This window comes from Syngnathus typhle, linkage group LG9 (genome assembly GCF_033458585.1).
Source record: "Syngnathus typhle isolate RoL2023-S1 ecotype Sweden linkage group LG9, RoL_Styp_1.0, whole genome shotgun sequence".
Lineage (NCBI taxonomy): Eukaryota > Metazoa > Chordata > Actinopteri > Syngnathiformes > Syngnathidae > Syngnathus > Syngnathus typhle.
In genome coordinates this window covers 356,859-373,686 of record NC_083746.1, presented here as the reverse complement: position 1 = coordinate 373,686, position 16,828 = coordinate 356,859, and the positions used below count along the sequence as shown (strand labels likewise).

General features: G+C 57.9%; 2 protein-coding genes across 2 annotated transcripts in view; one reads left to right on the top strand and one right to left on the bottom strand.

Moving 5' to 3' along the window:
• ttn.2 (titin, tandem duplicate 2) overlaps positions 1–16,828 on the top strand; it is a 163,089-nt gene that overhangs the window by 2,943 nt on the left and 143,318 nt on the right. Inside the window, exons 5-41 of the mRNA XM_061286865.1 lie at positions 73–329; positions 441–522; positions 604–705; positions 1,043–1,147; positions 1,597–1,821; positions 1,890–1,994; positions 2,736–2,951; positions 3,086–3,148; positions 3,347–3,605; positions 3,916–3,994; positions 4,377–4,577; positions 4,641–4,783; positions 4,875–5,059; positions 5,232–5,459; positions 5,735–5,976; positions 6,063–6,307; positions 6,478–6,642; positions 6,719–6,887; positions 7,348–9,047; positions 9,302–9,583; positions 9,668–9,934; positions 10,098–10,370; positions 10,462–10,725; positions 10,865–11,125; positions 11,411–11,671; positions 11,795–12,058; positions 12,172–12,432; positions 12,514–12,774; positions 12,936–13,196; positions 13,563–13,707; positions 13,819–13,987; positions 14,304–14,535; positions 14,642–14,926; positions 15,139–15,264; positions 15,347–15,535; positions 15,798–16,172; positions 16,765–16,815. Coding sequence (XP_061142849.1) covers positions 73–329; positions 441–522; positions 604–705; positions 1,043–1,147; positions 1,597–1,821; positions 1,890–1,994; positions 2,736–2,951; positions 3,086–3,148; positions 3,347–3,605; positions 3,916–3,994; positions 4,377–4,577; positions 4,641–4,783; positions 4,875–5,059; positions 5,232–5,459; positions 5,735–5,976; positions 6,063–6,307; positions 6,478–6,642; positions 6,719–6,887; positions 7,348–9,047; positions 9,302–9,583; positions 9,668–9,934; positions 10,098–10,370; positions 10,462–10,725; positions 10,865–11,125; positions 11,411–11,671; positions 11,795–12,058; positions 12,172–12,432; positions 12,514–12,774; positions 12,936–13,196; positions 13,563–13,707; positions 13,819–13,987; positions 14,304–14,535; positions 14,642–14,926; positions 15,139–15,264; positions 15,347–15,535; positions 15,798–16,172; positions 16,765–16,815 — 8,998 coding nt within the window. The remainder of the gene's footprint in view (positions 1–72; positions 330–440; positions 523–603; positions 706–1,042; positions 1,148–1,596; positions 1,822–1,889; positions 1,995–2,735; positions 2,952–3,085; positions 3,149–3,346; positions 3,606–3,915; positions 3,995–4,376; positions 4,578–4,640; positions 4,784–4,874; positions 5,060–5,231; positions 5,460–5,734; positions 5,977–6,062; positions 6,308–6,477; positions 6,643–6,718; positions 6,888–7,347; positions 9,048–9,301; positions 9,584–9,667; positions 9,935–10,097; positions 10,371–10,461; positions 10,726–10,864; positions 11,126–11,410; positions 11,672–11,794; positions 12,059–12,171; positions 12,433–12,513; positions 12,775–12,935; positions 13,197–13,562; positions 13,708–13,818; positions 13,988–14,303; positions 14,536–14,641; positions 14,927–15,138; positions 15,265–15,346; positions 15,536–15,797; positions 16,173–16,764; positions 16,816–16,828) is intronic.
• neurod1 (neuronal differentiation 1) overlaps positions 1–16,828 on the bottom strand; it is a 134,301-nt gene that overhangs the window by 90,623 nt on the left and 26,850 nt on the right. The gene's annotated exons all lie outside the window — the stretch shown is intronic.

Genomic DNA, 16,828 nt, shown 5'->3' with positions numbered 1-16,828 from the left:
GAAGGAGTGGGTCCTTCTCGTGAGCGGCGTTTGATGGCGTGGCTGTCGGCTGTCCTGGACTTTGCGCTCAAGGTGGAGACCGGCTTCCAGATGCAGGCGGAGAGCGCAATGATGACTCAGCAGAGTGCAATGATGAGCCAGCAGAGCGCAATGATGAGCCAGCAGAGCGCAATGATGACTCAGCACCTGGCTCACAGGACCCCACCCAGGGTCCCGCCAAAACCCACATCCAGATCGCCGCCCTCCTACCTGAGCAAGGTGACGGGCGGACGCCAGCAGTCCCCGTCGCCCGTCCGCCACGTGAAAGGACCGGCGCCGGCGCCCGTCAGGTGAGGTGGCCCTCTGGCTCTCCCAGCCTTCAGTGTTGGGCGTAGTAGCAAGGAGTGCAAAATGGATTGCGCTTCCCACCCAAAAAAAATCTCGGTGTGTTTCGTCTGTAGGTCCGTGTCGCCCTCCACCCGAGTGTCCGTGTCCGTGTCTCCCATCAGACCTGTCAAGTCGCCCGCATTCACCCGGAAGCAGGTGAGAAAGGGGGGAAGCACCCACTTGCTTCCTTGCTTCCTTGCGTCCTTCCTTCCCGCTGACGTTGTGCTCTGTTCGCAGTTGTTGGTGTCACCCGAGGTGCCGCCGCCCTGGAAACGCGGCGACCACGCGGCCCGCGCAGTGGAGCAACGGCGAGAGCAGCAGACGGTCATCGTCAGAGAGGTCAGCTCCGAGGCCGACGGGGTGGGTCGGCTTTGGGCCGACGCCAAGGTCACGCTTTGGGTGGGGCTGGCTTCTTGCAAAAGATGGCATGGCTTGCGCCAAATTTGCCGCGGCTGGATTTGCAGCTTCACCTCGAAGGGTGTGATTGAGTCATTCTCAACATAGCCACGCCCCCATTTAGGGGTGTGCAAACATGATTTCAGTATTTGCCCATTTTTTGTTTGCTTCCGCATGATGCGTCACTTTGTCGGTGGCTGTTACGTTTTGGGGAATCTTCGAGGCGAGAGAGGCGTGTGGACTTTGAATACGAGTGCTTCTTTTGTCAACTTCCCGTCAGGTCGAGCAAGCGTCCCATGCGGGTCGCAGTGTTGCCGTGGCGACGGTGGTGGCCGCCGTGGATCAGGCCCGCGTCCGCCGGGGGCCGCCGGATGCCACCGAACAGGTGATGCATTTGAGTCCTCAGGAAAGACGCCGTTTGCGCGCATCCTCGTCGTACTAGTACAGGAGTCGGGTTCTAAAAGTACACCGGTTGATATTTAGTGCCTGAGCTGGAGATCCGACAGCTAGGTTCTTTGTCCTCAGCGTTGTGTCTATGGAACCCGTAACGACCGTGCCATCTTTGAGTCGCGCTTAACGACTGCTGATTTGTCCTACTTTCATGGGAAAATGTTACGAGCAATTCACGTTCGTTCTCCCACTGCAATCAATTCAGTCCAATATGGTCGACGCGCTCAGACCGCCTTCTGCTAGGAAGCTGTCATCGGACAAAAAGGTGCACTAGTCACGGCTGCACCGATTTGTCTGCTTAGTGAGGGCAAAGCGCGTCCGAGTCGATGGCCTTGAGATGGAGGCCAAGAAATGGGCGTCCTGACGGTTGCGTTGCATCAACAGGCGCAGGCTGGCGAGCAATTGCAGATGGCCGCCGCAGAGGCGCTTCACACGGCAGCAGAGCCGGCTCGGCGGGACGCCATCGTGGTGGAGGTGAAGAAGCAGCTCACCACCGAGAAACATTTTAAAGAGATGCCGCCCGAACCCGTCGCAGCTGTCGCAGTCGCCGCCAAGTCCACCGAGACCAAAAAGACCACCAAGACCACCGAGGTCACCGAGACCACGCAGGTCAGCCCGCTCGAGCGCCGGCACTTTTACGCCTTTGGCCAGTCGACTCATTGTGTGACTCACCCCAGATTGCGTGGACAGCCTCCGCCTCCCGCACGGACGCCGCCTCGGCCGCGCTTCCGCATTTCACTGTGGCCAAAGTCGCCGTCCCCAAAGCCGAAGTCACCCGAGAGGTAAGGGGAGCCGCTGGCGTGCCTCACCGCGACCATGTCACCGTTCAAATTGGGCCGTGAAGCGGCCCAATCGTGCCCCAATCGTGGCCCAATCGTGGCCCAATCGTGGCCCAATCGTGGCCCAATCGTGGCCCAATCGTGGCCCAATCGTGGCCCAATCGTGGCCCAATCGTGGCCCAATCGTGGCCCAATCGTGGCCTCGTATACGCACGGATCGACAATGGTGTGAAGCCACCGGCGGCCGTCTTACCTTACCCATCACTAAGTCAGCCTTGGTCGTTTAGTTTCTGTGTGGACCACGTGTGGCGTGCACTTGTCTAGGAAATGCGCACTTCATGGGGACCAATAGAATTTTGCGAGGTATAGCGCTCGGTGCTACTTAAATCTTTTCACGAGCATCAAGCATGAAACAACAGCAAAGCCCGACGCTGCGAAATGTCAAGCCATCCTCTGGAGGGCGCGATTGGTGATACTGCGGGCATGCTGGCTGAAAAGAGTCACGTTCGCTCGTCACAGTCAAAGAAGAGCAGAAGTCATCAGTAAGATGGCTGCGCTCTGGCTATCCTTAGACCGTTCCTCCACAAGTCTGCAGCTAGTACAATCTGCCTTCCTGGACCACTTCCTTCTCTTCCTCCTCCTCCCACATTGGGTCAAGAATAAGGCGGGGGGGGGGGGCTTGAATACAAAAGACCCGCCCCGGCCCGGCCCGGCCCGGCGGCTAACCTTTTGTTTCCGGGCCAGGTGTCGATGGCGGGCTCGGCCATGGCCACCCTGCAGAAAGAGCTATCGTCCCCCTCCGTGCCCAGAAAGGTCATCAAGCCCGTCCACTCGCCCAGCCCGGTCCGCCGGGCGATGGCCGCGGCCACGACGGAGGTTCGCGTGGCGCCCCCCTTCAAAGTTGAGACGCAGGTAGTGGGCCTTTACGCCGAGGAGGAGTTTGAAGACTTGGAGCCTCAGGTTGGTCGCACCCTCATTTGGTTCTGTCTTAAGGATTTTGGGAAGTGCAATCAATTGATTCTTGATGGTTCAAATGCCAGCTTGCAAGCACGGGCACCGGACCGGTTCTGAGCACGTTGTTATTTATGTCTCAGGAGGCGCTGGCGGCGTCCCCGGCTGACCGGCAGGAGGCTGTGGTGCCACCCGCCCTGCTTGAGGTAAGTACAACTTGCGGGTCTTCAAATGAGATCTGTCCGGGCTGAGGCTTTCCGGCCTGCGTTTCATGAAAACGTGAGGTCTTCATTGGCCCTACCGCCTAGCATATAGTGCAAACCCCGCCTGGAAGTTTGTAAATCCCGCCTGCTCGCCCGCCGCCGCCCGTTTCTCTGCTGAGATTGGAGCGCGTGTCCCCTCAGGGCCTGAAGAACGTGACGGTGACGGAGGGCGAGTCGGCCACGCTGGAGTGCCAGTTCGGCGGGCGGCCGACCCCCGAGGTCACGTGGTTCCGAGAGGACTACAAGATGGAGAGCTCCATCGACTTCCAGATCACCTCGCAGGACGGCCGGGCGCGGCTCCTGATCCGCGAGGCTTTTGCCGAGGACAGCGGGCGCTTCACCTGCACCGCCACCAGCCGGGCCGGCACCGTCAGCACGTCCTGCTACCTGCTTGTCAAAGGTGACATTTTACACCTTGCCGTTCATGTCAAATCAAAAATCACCATTTAAGTACGTATTTCATCACACCTAATTCATTTCACAAAATGAGCTGGTTGGTTTATCAAACAAGTATTCATTTTCGGGAATCGGGCAAACATCGAATCATTTTCTGATAAATTGACCCATCGTCTGGCGCGCCGCTTGTGTCGATTGATTGTACCCGCAGCCGTGCGCGCCTAAATGAATCCAAAGTCAAGAAACGACGCCATTTGTGCGCGGTAAGCCCGGCGGCCCCGCCCTGAACGTACGCTACTGCCCCTGTCTTGCAGTTTCCGAAGAAGCGGAAAGCCGGGAGGAAGCGACGGCCAAGACGACGGTCGTGACTACCGTGACGACAACGGGCGAAACGTGAGTCCCGATGGCTCCGAGCTTTGCAAAACCTTTTCTTTCTGCGGACAGCTTTGTGCAGGGGCGGGCTAACCCAAACGAGCATCGTCATTGTGTCGCTCGTCACTCAAAGCGCTCACTGTTTGAAACGGAGGGGAATGCCCTTGGTGGGTCCGTTCGTCGGTCATCGTGTTGGATATCGCGAAAAGGAATGTTTGCGCTTCCAAAGCAAGCGCACAGAAAGCTGCGTTGACGCAACGTGGCTCTTCCAAGAGGAGAAAGAACGTCCGCTTGCGAGTGCTGTCTCCAGGCGGCGCTTTTTGAATTGTCGAGGCTGCTTTGGTTAGCCGGCTGGGGGCCTGTCGTGCGCTCGTCTTCACCGCGCCTCGTGTCCGCCCGTCAGTGTTGCCGCCGAGACCGAGGAGCACGTGTCGGCGGAGGCGAGCGGGGGAGAGGCCGCCGCCGCCCCCTTCTTCGTCCGCAAGCCGATGGTCCAGAAGCTGGTGGAGGGGGCCTCCGTGGCCTTCTGCTGCCAAGTGGGAGGGAACCCCAGACCGCACGTCGTCTGGAAGAAAAATGGCGTCGTCCTCTCCACCGGATACAGGTAGACCCCGCCCTCCTGATGTTATCCCGTCGATGCTCAGAACTTTACCTCCACTCTTTTTAGATACAAGGTGACCTACAATAAAGAGACGGGCGAAAGTCAACTGGAGATCTCCATGACGTTCGCCGATGATGCCGGAGAATATTCCGTCTTTGCCAAGAATTCGCACGGCGAAGCCTCCGCCTCCATCAGCCTGCTGGAGGAAGGTAACGCCGTCCCAACTGCTCGCGTCCCTACTGAGGCGAGGACGGGCGGGTGAAAAGCGCTTTGCTTTGCTTTGTTTTGCCGTGTCCGCAGAGGAGTACGAAGCCTACATGAAGCTGCACCTCGCCGCGTATAAAACCGAAGTGACGACAATGATGACTACGGAGGCGGCGGCGTCGGCGGCGGCCGTCGAGGAACAAGTCGAGTCCACGCTCGTGAGCGGATACCAGGCGCTCCACAAGAGAGGCGCCCCCCCGATGAGCTTTGTCTCAGAAACGGTACTCGGCCCTCATTTAGCGCGACAAATACGTCATGACTCGACTCGGGTGGATTGTTTGGGTGTCGGTTGTGTGCTCATGGGTTCCTTCCTGTTGGTGTACCGTGTGGAGAAAGAAGGGAAGTTCTTGACAGACAGGCTGACAGTGGAGCGTTTTTTTGCTCGTCCTGCAGGAGTTCCTTATGTCAGCCTTCGAAGAGCGGATCATTCAGGAGATTGAAATGCGCATCCTGAGGATTACTTACGCACAACTGCTTAGTGAGGACGGCGAGCAGATGGCGAGCGCGCCGGAAGACGGGGCCATGGCGCCCACCTTCGACACGCTGGTGAAAAACTACCGCATCGTGGAGGGAATGGGCGTCACCTTCCACTGCAAGATGGCCGGCGTGCCGCCGCCCAAGGTGAGGGGCCGCCCGGGGACGAGCCGGCAGCACTTGTGTACATTCGATCGCCGCGATGCCTTTGGTCGGTTCAGAACAGCTAGCCTTTAGAAAAGCAGCGCGCACACACATGCCTGGCCAGTTTCTGTCCTTTTTAGGCCAGAAAGCGCATGAATTGATCCAATTTGAATTTTAAAAACAGATACTTGATTTAAAACCAACCACCGTTGAACTCTTTCGAGGCGTGTCATATTCGGCATTGGCTTGAGCGTGTGTCCTTGGTTGGGCTCTGACAGATTGCTTGGTACAAAGACGGTCAGCGCATCCGTGACGGCGGACGCTACCAGGTGGAGGTTCTGCAGGACGGCCACGCCAGCTTGCGACTGGCCACCGTTCTGCCCGAGGATGAGGGCGTGTACACCGCCCTCGGCAGCAACGTGAAGGGAAACTCCGTCAGCTCGGGGAAGCTCTACGTGGAGCCTTCTGGAATCGTGTCGCCTCAGAGATACACGCCGCAGCCGGCCATGCAGAGGATCCAGTATGTAGCAGATGAGGGCTTGAGGAAAGCGCCTCGGCCGGCGGGGCCAAAGGCTTTGGAGTCCATTCCAGTGTGTTTGTTCTTAGGTCCGAATCCCCGCGCTCGCTGAGCCGCTCCCCAGCCCGCTCCTCCAGCCGCTCTCCCAGTCGCTCTCCCGGACGTTCCCCCGCCCGAAGGCTCGACGACACGGACGAGGCTCAGCTGGAGCGACTCTACAAGCCCGTCTTTGTGGTGAAGCCCACCTCGCTCAGGTGCTCCGAGGGGCAAACGGCCAGATTTGACCTGAAGGTGGTGGGCAGACCCATGCCGGACACCTACTGGTTCCACAACGGTGAGAGGCAGGCGCATGGAACGCAAGGGCCCAGCAGCGGCTTTTTTACAGGGTGTCCTAATCCACAGAAGCACCGTTTAGAAGCACACAAATCCGATTTCAATGTCGGGAGACAGCGAAGAAGAGTAACAGAGGACTAATACTCGATGACTTGACTTGTTTGCCTCCAGGACAACAAATCATCAATGACTACACGCACAAGATAGTGGTTAAGGAAGACGGCATTCAGTCCATGATCATCGTCCCCGCCATGCCCCAGGACTCGGGAGAGTGGACGGTCGTGGCTCACAATCGAGCCGGGCGCACCACCATCACGGTGACTCTGACCGTCGAAGGTAAGCGAGCGTCCCGCACGGCTCATTTCCGCCTTCCTGGGTGGCGCTTGACCCTTTGCGGCCTTTCTGCTCCCAGCCCGAGAAAGCTTGACGCGTCCTCGGTTCGTGGAGAAGCTGAAGAACATGACGGTCAAACAGGGCACTCTGGTGGAGTTGGCCGTTAAGGCCATCGGAAACCCGGTGCCTGACATCGTGTGGTTGAAGAACAGCGACATTGTCAGCCCGCACAAGCACCCGCAAATCAAGTAGGTGTCTGCGTGTAGCCAGGCGTGGACTGGGCTCTACTCGAGAACTCTTGAGAACATTTCGCTTTTGATCCGAAACACGGTCACACGGGAGTCGTTGAACCGTAGCGGCGTCAGGTGTAAAGCAGCAGGCAAACGTAACTTCGGTGGGGGATGCCGGAGATGGAGTCGGGCGGGGTTTTCCTCCAAAAAAGGGGGGGGGATCGAGGATTTATAACCATTCCAATCTTCTCCATATTTACCACGAGTTGTTCCGGATGTGAATAAGATTGTGTGTCTCTTGTCCGGCTGCTACTTTGCATCCTCCTCGGCATGGAGCAAAGGGGGAGATGTCCTTCCTAACCGAGGAGATTCCGGTCCACTCCGTGAAACGTTTTGGGATGATCGTGACCCGGACGACCGCGGTTCTGTGTCAAAGGACCGATCCCGATGAAGGTTTCTTGTTCATGTGATTTGTCAGGATTGAGGGCACAAAGGGAGAGGCCAAGTTTCAGATCCCGTCTGCGTCGGGCTCCGACAGCGCGTGGTACACGGCCACGGCCATCAACCGAGCTGGCCGGGACACCACCCGCTGCAGAGTCAACGTGGAGATGGACTATGCTGAGCCGCAGCCCGAGCGGCGTCTCATCATCACCAAAGGAACCTACAAGGCCAAAGAGATCGCCGCCCCCGAGCTGGAGCCCCTGCATCTCCGCTACGGCCAAGAGCAGTGGGAGGAGGGAGACCTTTACGACAAAGAGAAGCAACAGAAACCGCAGTTCAAGAAGAAGCTGACCTCGGTTCGGATGAAGAAGTTCGGCCCCGCCCACTTTGAGTGCAGGCTGACCCCCATCGGCGACCCCACCATGGCGGTGGAGTGGCTCCACGACGGCAAGCCCCTGGAGGCCGCCAACCGGCTGCGCATGATCAACGAATTTGGCTACTGCAGTCTGGACTACGAGGTGGCGTACGCGCGAGACAGCGGCGTCATCACCTGCAGAGCCAGCAACAAATTTGGAGCGGACCAGAACTCGGCCACCCTCATCGTCAAGGACGAGAAGGGGCTGGTGGAGGAGAGCCAGCTGCCCGAGGGGAGGAAGGGAGCGCACCGGCTGGAAGAGATGGAGCGCCTGGCTCACGAGGGCGGACCGGCCGGGGTGAGCGCCGCCGACGAGCAGACGGAAAAGACCAAACCCGAGATCGTCCTGCTTCCCGAGCCGGCGCAAGTGCTGGAGGGCGACGTGGCCCGATTCCGCTGCAGAGTGACCGGTTACCCTGCGCCCAAGGTCAACTGGTACCTCAACGGACAACTCATCCGCAAGAGCAAGCGCTACAGACTACGTTACGACGGCATCTACTACCTGGAGATCGTTGACATCAAGTCTTACGACACGGGCGAAGTCCGACTGGTCGCCGATAACCCTTTGGGAACGACGGAGCATGTCGTCAAGCTGGAAGTCGCGCAACGGGAGGACTTCAGGCCTGTCCTGCGTCGCGCCCCGGAGGGGAAGCCGGCCGAGCACCCGCACGAGCCCGGTAGAGTCAGCTTCGGCGTCGCCAAGGTGGACCGACCGACCGAGGGCGCGCAAGACAAAGAGATTGTGAAACTCAGGAAGACGCAGAGGATCGTTCACGAGAAAACCTCGGAGGAGTCGGAAGAGCTGAAGAGTAAATTCAAGCGCAGGACGGAGGAAGGCTTCTACGAGTCCATCTCGGCGGTGGAATTCAAGACTCGCAGGAGGGACGACTCCTATGAGGATTTGCTGAAGAAGACCAAGGATGAGCTGCTCCACCACCTGAAAGAAAAAGAGGAGGCAGAGAGGAAGAAACTGGAGGAGCAGGGCAAGGTAACCATCCCCACCATCAAACCAGAGAGGATCCAGTTATCCCCCAGCATGGAAGCCCCCAAGATTCTGGAACGCATTACCAGCAAGACGGTGAGCCCCATGGACGAGGTGCGCTTCCGACTTCGGGTGGTGGGCCGACCCGAGCCGGAGTGCCAGTGGTTCAAGAACGGCATCGAGCTGGAGAAGTCCGAGCGCATCTACTGGTACTGGCCCGAAGACCATTTGTGCGAGCTCGTCATCCGAGACGTCACGCCGGAAGACTCGGCCAGCGTCATGGTCAAAGCGGTCAACATCGCAGGGGAGGCGTCCAGCCACGCCTTCCTGCTGGTGCAAGGTATTGTCCCCTTTTCTCTCTTCTGGGATGGGCTTTGGAAGTATTTGAACACGCTTGAAAGCATCACATGCCCAATGGCCACACGATGACATCCGCCACGAATGCCACTCATTCAACCTTGGTCGGTTGCTTACAAAACGGAGAGCAAAACAATTTCCGAGACCAGTCCCGGCCGGACCGGTCGTCAGTCGCGGGTAGCGGGCCGTTGGGACCGTTTTCTGCCGGGTTGTGACTTTGCAGCTTTGTCTTTGCAGCGAAGGCCGCTGTGAGCTTTACCCAAAATCTGGAGGATGCCACAGCCCGGGAGAAGGACATCATGGTGACCTTTGAGTGCGAAACCAGCGAACCTTTCGTCAAAGTCAAGTGGCTGAAGGACAACGTGGAGATCTTCTCGGGAGACAAATACAGAATGCACTCGGATCGGAAGGTTCACTTCCTGTCCGTGCTGATGATCGAAGTGAGTGACACCGCTGAGTACGCCTGCGTGGTCGCGGACGACGACGGCATCAGCACCGTCGCCAGACTTCACGTGGAAGGTGATTGCCAATTCCTGCCCATTCTGAACCTACGGTAGTATATCTTAGGAGGAAATGTGTTAACCTCGGTGCGTCTGACCCCAGGTGCCGCGCTGGAGCTGGTCAAAGGTCTGGCGAACATCGAGGTTCCCGAGAGCTACTCTGGAGAATTTGAGGTGGAACTGTCTCGCGAGGACGTCGAGGGCAGCTGGTTCTTCGGAGACAAGGAGCTGTCTGCCGGCAGCAAGCACGTGCTGTCCTCCCGGCGGGGAAGGCACACCCTGACCGTGAAGAACGTCAAGAAGGAGGACCAGGGGAAGTACACCTTTGTATGCGGGGAAGTGAAGACCAGCGCCTCACTCAGGATGATATGTAAGCTTGTCAGCTCGTGTTGTTTTGCCTCGCCGGTGGTGTGCCACGACTCACACTTGTGAGGACTATACTGGGTCCATGAGGATGGCGCTCCGTCACGTTTGGGCCTTGCGGCGGGGCCCGTTTGTAGTAGGTTGGCTCAGCAACGGTGTTTGTGTTGCAGTGCGTCCGGTGACCCTCATGCAACCTCTGTCCGACTTGACCGTCTGCGAGGGCGACATTGCTCAGCTGGAGGTCAGGTTCTCTCAGGAGAACGTGGAGGGAACCTGGATGAAGAGCGGCCAGGCCGTGTCCGCCTCGGACCGCGTCCACATGGTCGTGGACAAAGCCGTCCACAAGCTCCTGGTGGAGAACGCCGGACCGGAAGACGCCGCCTCGTACTCTTTCGAGGTTCCCAGCCAGTTCATCAGCACCTCCTGCAAACTCAACGTTCAGAGTAAGGCAACTTGACACCGTACTGTTAAGTACATCATCATCATCATCATCAACCCGGCCGGCCGGGATGGTCACCGTTGTTGTCTTTGCAGCCATCGAAATCATGGCGCCTCTCAAAGACGTGTCTTCGGTGGAAGGAACCAAGGCGGTTTTAGAAGCCAAGATCTCTGCTCAGAACGTGGTCTCGGTCAAATGGTACCACGAGGACAAGCCGGTGACGGCCGACGACCGCGTGCAGATCGTGGCCAAAGGCGCCAAGCAGCGACTCGTCTTCAGCAGAACCTTCGCCTCGGATGAAGGACGCTACAAGCTGCTGGTCGGGAAGGTGTCCACCAGCTGCCGTCTCACCGTGGAAGGTAAGAGCAACTCATCTCCTCTCCCTGTTTGTGGCACCTTTGGTCGCTCACCTTTGGCGTGACCCGGGCGACTGCTCTCAAGGACCGTTCTCCGAGGAATTTGTGCTCATCTTCTTGTTGGTGTTTGTTTTGTCTGCAGCGGTTGAAATTGTCAAACACATGGAGGACAAAGTGTGCTCAGAGTCCCAAAACGTCACCTTCCAAGTTCAAGTGTCCCACGCTGGTATCGACCCGGTCTGGACCTTCAGGAACCAGCAGCTTAAACCTGGACCCAAGTACAAGATGGACTCCAGGGACAAGACTCACTCTCTGACTGTCATCGACACCATGAAGGACGAGGAGGGACAGTACGGCTTCCGCGCCGGACAGAAGACATCCGGTGCAAATCTCACTGTCTCTGGTACGTTTTGCTCTCTGCTCGCTTTGGCTCGCTGGTAGGGTTTGATTCGGTTGAGTTAGGTCTGGCAGCTTTTTGTCAAGTCTGGTCTCTGGTAGGTGCCTTTTGCTTAACTTAACCAGTAGGTCTCTGGTAGGTTTTGCTTAAGCCAGGTCTCTGGTAGGCTTTAGTCAAGTGAGTTACCTCAGTACCTTTAACTTGGAAGGCAAGGCAACGCAAGGCAGCTTGATTTTGAGAGCACTTTTCACACACAAGGCAACTCAATGTTCTTCCTTGGGCTCCCGCCAGGCGGCGCCATCACCCGACCTCTGACGGACGTGGCGGTGGCCGAGTCGCAGACGGCAGAACTTGAGTGCCAAGTGGCCAACGCCGATGCCGAGGGCAAGTGGCTCAAGGATGGCAAGCCGCTGGACTTGAGCGACAATGTCAAGAGCGTGGCCAAGGGAGCCATCCGGCGCCTCGTCATCGTCATCGCTCGGCCGCAGGATGCCGCCGAGTACACCTACCAAGTGGCCAACTCCAAAACCTCGGCCAGTCTACGGGTGGAGGGTACGTCTCAACTTTACTACTTGTCGACAAAGTCGCCATTCAACTTCTGGACAAAAGTAATTCGGTACACATCTAGACTGGAAAATGTGCTCAACTAGTATTTGTGGCCTGCTTGCGGTGCAGCGGTAAAGATCAAGAAGACACTCCGCAACCAGACGGTGACGGAGACGCAGGAGGCGCTCTTCACCCTGGAGCTGACGCACGGGGACGTCAAAGGCGCTCAGTGGCTCCGAAACGGCGTGGAGGTCCACGACGGTGACAAGTACGCCGTGAGCTCCCACGGCGGCGTCCACACGCTGCGCGTCCGATCGTGCCGCCCGCAGGACGAGGACGTCTACTCCTTCAAACTGGGCAAGCTGACGGCCAGCGCTCGCCTCAACGTGGAGAGTGAGTGCCGCCGCCCACTACCACCGCCACCGTGGAACCCCCCCGACCGCTCTAACGCTGGGCCGACGCCGTTTCTGACCGGCCATTCTTGACCGTGCTGCGTTTCCGCGCAGCCGTCAAGATCGTGAAGAAGATGAAGGACGTGACGTCGCTGGCGGGCACCACGGTCTCGTTCGAGATGAGCCTGTCGCACGACAACGTCCCGGTGCGCTGGATGTTCAACGGCACCGAGCTGACGCCCGGCGACTCCTGCAAGATTCTGGTGGAGCGCAAAGCCCACAAACTGGTTCTGCAGAACGTGGACGCCACCAACCAAGGGGAGTACACGGCTGTGGCGGGACACCTCCAGTGCAGCGCCAAGCTCACCGTGCAAGGTGCTCGCTCGACGCGAGGAGGAGAAAGGTGACGCCGACCTCGGCGAGAACAAGTTCATTTGTTTTGCTTTTGCCTTTCAGCTCTTTGTGTGACCAAACCCCTGAAGAGCGTGACGGTGGCCGAGACGCAGCTGGCTACCTTCGAGTGCGAAGTGTCTCACTTCAACGTGCCGTCCACCTGGCTGAAGAACGGCGTGGAGATCGAGATGAGCGAGAAGTTCCGTATCGTGGTGCAGGGCAAGCTCCATCAGCTGAAGATCATGAACACCGGCAGGGCCGACGCGGCCGAGTACACCTTTGTGTGCGGCAACGACCGCGTGTCGGCCACGCTCACCGTCAGCCGTAAGAGCCCGACCCACTCGCTCGCCCGCCGCGCTTTTGCGTCTTGTGTGTGGCTAAGCGGGGTGGCTCTTTCCCAAACCTCATCCGCCGCCGCGCGCTACTTTTGATTTTGGAGCGCTTGTCGGAGCGCTAACTAAGCGAGCTGTCGTGTCGGCCTCCAGCTGTGCTGGTCACCTCCATGCTGAAAGACCTGAACGCTCAGGAGCGGGACACCATCACCTTTGAGGTCACCGTCAACCACGAGGGCATCACCTACAAGTGGCTGAAGAACGGCGTGGAGATCAAGTCATCCGAGAGGTGCCAGGTTCGAAGCCGGCAGCTGACGCATTCCCTGACCGTTCGCAATGTTCATTTCGGAGACGGCGGCGAGTACCGCTTTGTGGCCGGATCTGCCGCCAGCGCCGCCAACCTTTTTGTCGAAGGTACGCCTTTCCGGGTTCCGGGCTGATCGGCGGTGGTGGGACGTGACTGAAGCCAAAAAACAAAACCCAATATCCATTTTTCCCTCAACGACTCCCGATCTGTAACCTGGTCAACTTTGTCTCTCTTTCTTTCTACGCGGGGTCAAAAAGACCCTACCGAGAGTTGAGATTGGCTTTCAAATGTACAGCAGTCAGAAAAAGCACAAAACAAACATAGCAAGTGAAATCCAAACAGCAAAACTCCTGGCAAGCGACAATTTCTTCATAGTTACATCCCACCACTTTTTTTTCCTGTGCTTGTCTTTTGTGAGTACTTTATGCCGCCTGTTGGGCTGAGCGAATGTGTGACGCTCTTCCCGCCGCCAGCTCGTGTCATCGAGTTTACCAAGAAAATCAAAGACATCAAGATCACGGAGAAGAAGAAGGCCATCTTTGAATGCGAGGTGTCGGAGCCCAACGTCCAGGTGGTGTGGATGAAGGACGGCCTGGAGCTGGACCCGTCCGAGGAGAGGTGAGACGAAGGAAAAAAATACCGCTGCAAAGCGTAGGCGGTGGCCCGCGGTGGCGAGAGCGTGACGCCCTTCGAAGACGGTAAAGTCAAGTTGCCGCCGTGCCGCCGCAGGTTCGTGGTGACGGCCGAGAAGTACGTCCACCGCCTGATGATCCAGACGGTGCGCATGTCGGACGCCGGCCAGTTCTCGGTGGTGGCCGGCTCCAGCGTGTCCAAGGCCCGACTCACCGTGGAAGGACGGGACATCGGCATCAGGGAGCCTGCCCGGCGACTCGTCACGGTGACCAACGCACGCACGCATGCACGCACGGCCCACCGGGCGACCGAGCGACCGTTCTCTCGTGTCTCCAGTCGCTCAACTGCTCCCCAAGATTGCCACAACCAGACCGGTTCTTGACAGAATTGCCAATTTGATTTGATCCCAGTTTCCTTGCATATGTCTTGATCCTTTGCATTGACTCAAAGCGGTGATCAAATTGCCCCCATTTTCTCCAAATCCTCCTCTTGCCACGTTCCTCTGGCACGTTAGCGTGGGCGTTTCCATTTCTGCTCTCTGTAGTCGAAGGAGAGCTGAAGCCTGTCATTGTGTCCGCTAGGTTCTGGAGAAACACCGTGCCACTTTGGAGTTTGAGGTGAACGAGGATGAGGTGGAGGGGCGCTGGCTGAGGAACGGCGTGGAGATCCAGTTTTCGGCCGAGGAGCGCTTCAGCTACGCCGTCATCAGGAGGCTCCATCGCCTCACCATCTCGGAAACCTTCAGGAGCGATGCCGGCAACTACGTCTTTGTCGCCGGAAAGAACTCCAGCACCGTCACTTTGCAGGTCAACAGTAAGTGAGGCCGAGTTAGACCGAAAGCAGAGGATGAGCGAGTGGGACGAGGGCGTCCGTCTTCCCAGTGCTTGTCACGAAAGCCCTATTTTGTCGTTTTGCTCAGTCCCGGAAGCACCTCAAATCTTGCACCACATGGAGGACCAGTCGGTGGAGGCGGGCAAGCCGGCTCGCTTCTCAGTGGCCGTGAGCGGCATCCCCGAGCCTCAGGTCTTCTGGTACAAGGACTCGCAGGCGCTGTCTCCGGGCTTCAAGTGCAAGTTCCTGCGTGATGCCCAAGAGCACACTCTGCTACTCATTGAGGTTTTTCCAGAGGATGCCGCCATCTACAACTGCGAGGCCAAAAATGACTACGGCGTGGCCACCAGCACTGCCACGCTCACTGTGGAAGGTAGGAAGGGAGGGAGGGAGGCAGGGAGAAAGACCTCCACCCCGATTTGTCGCACTCGGTCAGCCGCTAACTTCACCCAACCTTTCAGCCGCCGTGGTTGAAAGGTTGAGTGAAGTTGCCAGGGCAACTTGGCAATCGTTGGGTAGTCCCCGCTCGCAATCGAAACAAGCTTTTGGAGCGGTGGAGCTTTTCAGCTTGAGTTTGCGCCCCAGTGCCGGAGGCGGCTTCTCCGGACTCGGCTGCCTACGTCGCCCCGCCCGTCGTCGTCTCACCCATGGCCAGCACCTCCACGTTGGAAGGACGACCGGCTCGCTTCCAGTGCAGAATTCGGGGAGACGGTACAAAGTTCTTCAACGCTGACCGTCAAAGCCTAGCCATCGGAAGATTGAAGTTGCCGCCGTGTTGTTGTACATTCTCTAGATGTCAATATAAGCTGGTTCCACAAAGACAAAGAGATCAAGCAGTCAGAATTCTTCAGGATGTCTCAGTTTGATGACTGCTGCCAGCTGGAGATCTCCAAAGTTTATGCGGAGGACGAGGGCCAGTACACCTGCGTGGCCACCAATGGCGGCGGCACCGTGTCCTGCTCCGCCACCCTCATGCTGGATGGTAAGGCTTTTTTTTTTCCTTTCAAATCATCATCTTTATTGGCCAAGTATGTCAAAAAGGCACAAGGGGTTTGTCTCCCCGATACGAGCTGGACTCACAATATGGCAGTAGCATGAGCCAACACGGTCCAAACGTTGCCCCATGGCCCCCCACCGCCCCTCCCCCAAAGGAGTACAAACAGAAAATGGAAATGAGAGGTCAGCGGCTTTAGTCTGTGTTTAGCAGACTTGTTCAGTAAGCAAGAGGGCATACTTCCTTTCAGGGCAAAAGCAATCAGCGGAACCTCCCGCACCGCGGCACGACTCGACCACCCTCAACGCCCCGAGCCAGAAGCCGCCACTCTTTGTGCGGCCGATTGCGAGCTGCTCGGTGCCGCACGGGGAGGTGGCCCGCTTTCACGCGTGCGTGTCGGGCACTCCCGGCATGGAGATAAGCTGGTTCCACAACCGGCAGCCGATGCCGCCCAGCAAAAACGTGGTGTTTCATTACGACGAGGCGACAAGCACAGCCACCCTCATCGTGGTGGATGCCTTCCCGGAGCACGCGGGCCAGTACACCTGCAGGGCGAGCAACCCCGCAGGAGAGGCCGCATGCTCGGCCACACTGGTCATCGCCGAGGCCTGGCAGGAAGAAAAAGGTAACCCCCGGCCGGCCACGTCCCGACGGAGCCTTTGGGCCTCCTTCCATCCCTCCCTCCTTCCTCCGAGTCACTAGCTCACAAGTCCCGCTCTCACTCACTTTGGGCTTGAGCTGCTGACTCCTCTTCATTTCCTCTTAACAAGCTTTGGGACACTTCCTTGTCAGCTCCATCTCCCCTCAGTCAGAGTCACTAAATTACTACATAAAGTGCTGGTGTCAGCCCTCTCCACTTTGGACTTGCTTCCTCCTCCTGCTTGTCTTCCCAACTTTTCCTTTATTTCCCCACCTCCAAGTCACTAACTCGTCGTCAAAGACACGGTCCCGGCCTTCATTCCTGTTTCATTGCATCCGTCCATTACCGAGGGCGCGCCGGAGCCAATCATCCATCCATTACCGAGGGCCGCCTATGCCAGCGATCATCGGGCAGTCGGCGGGGGACACCCTGAGCTGGTTGCCAGTCAATTCCAGGGCATTCATTCCTTTTTTTGGGAAAGCTCACCCCCTGACCGTTGCTGTTTTGCATGCACCGTTCACCCCTTTGAGGATTTGCTTCGAGGACACCATCCAACTTTGCTCTCTCTTGTTCACAGTGGCTGTCGAGCGAGAAGAAATCGAGGCCACCGTTGAGCAGGAGGTGAAAGGTAAGGAGTTCCT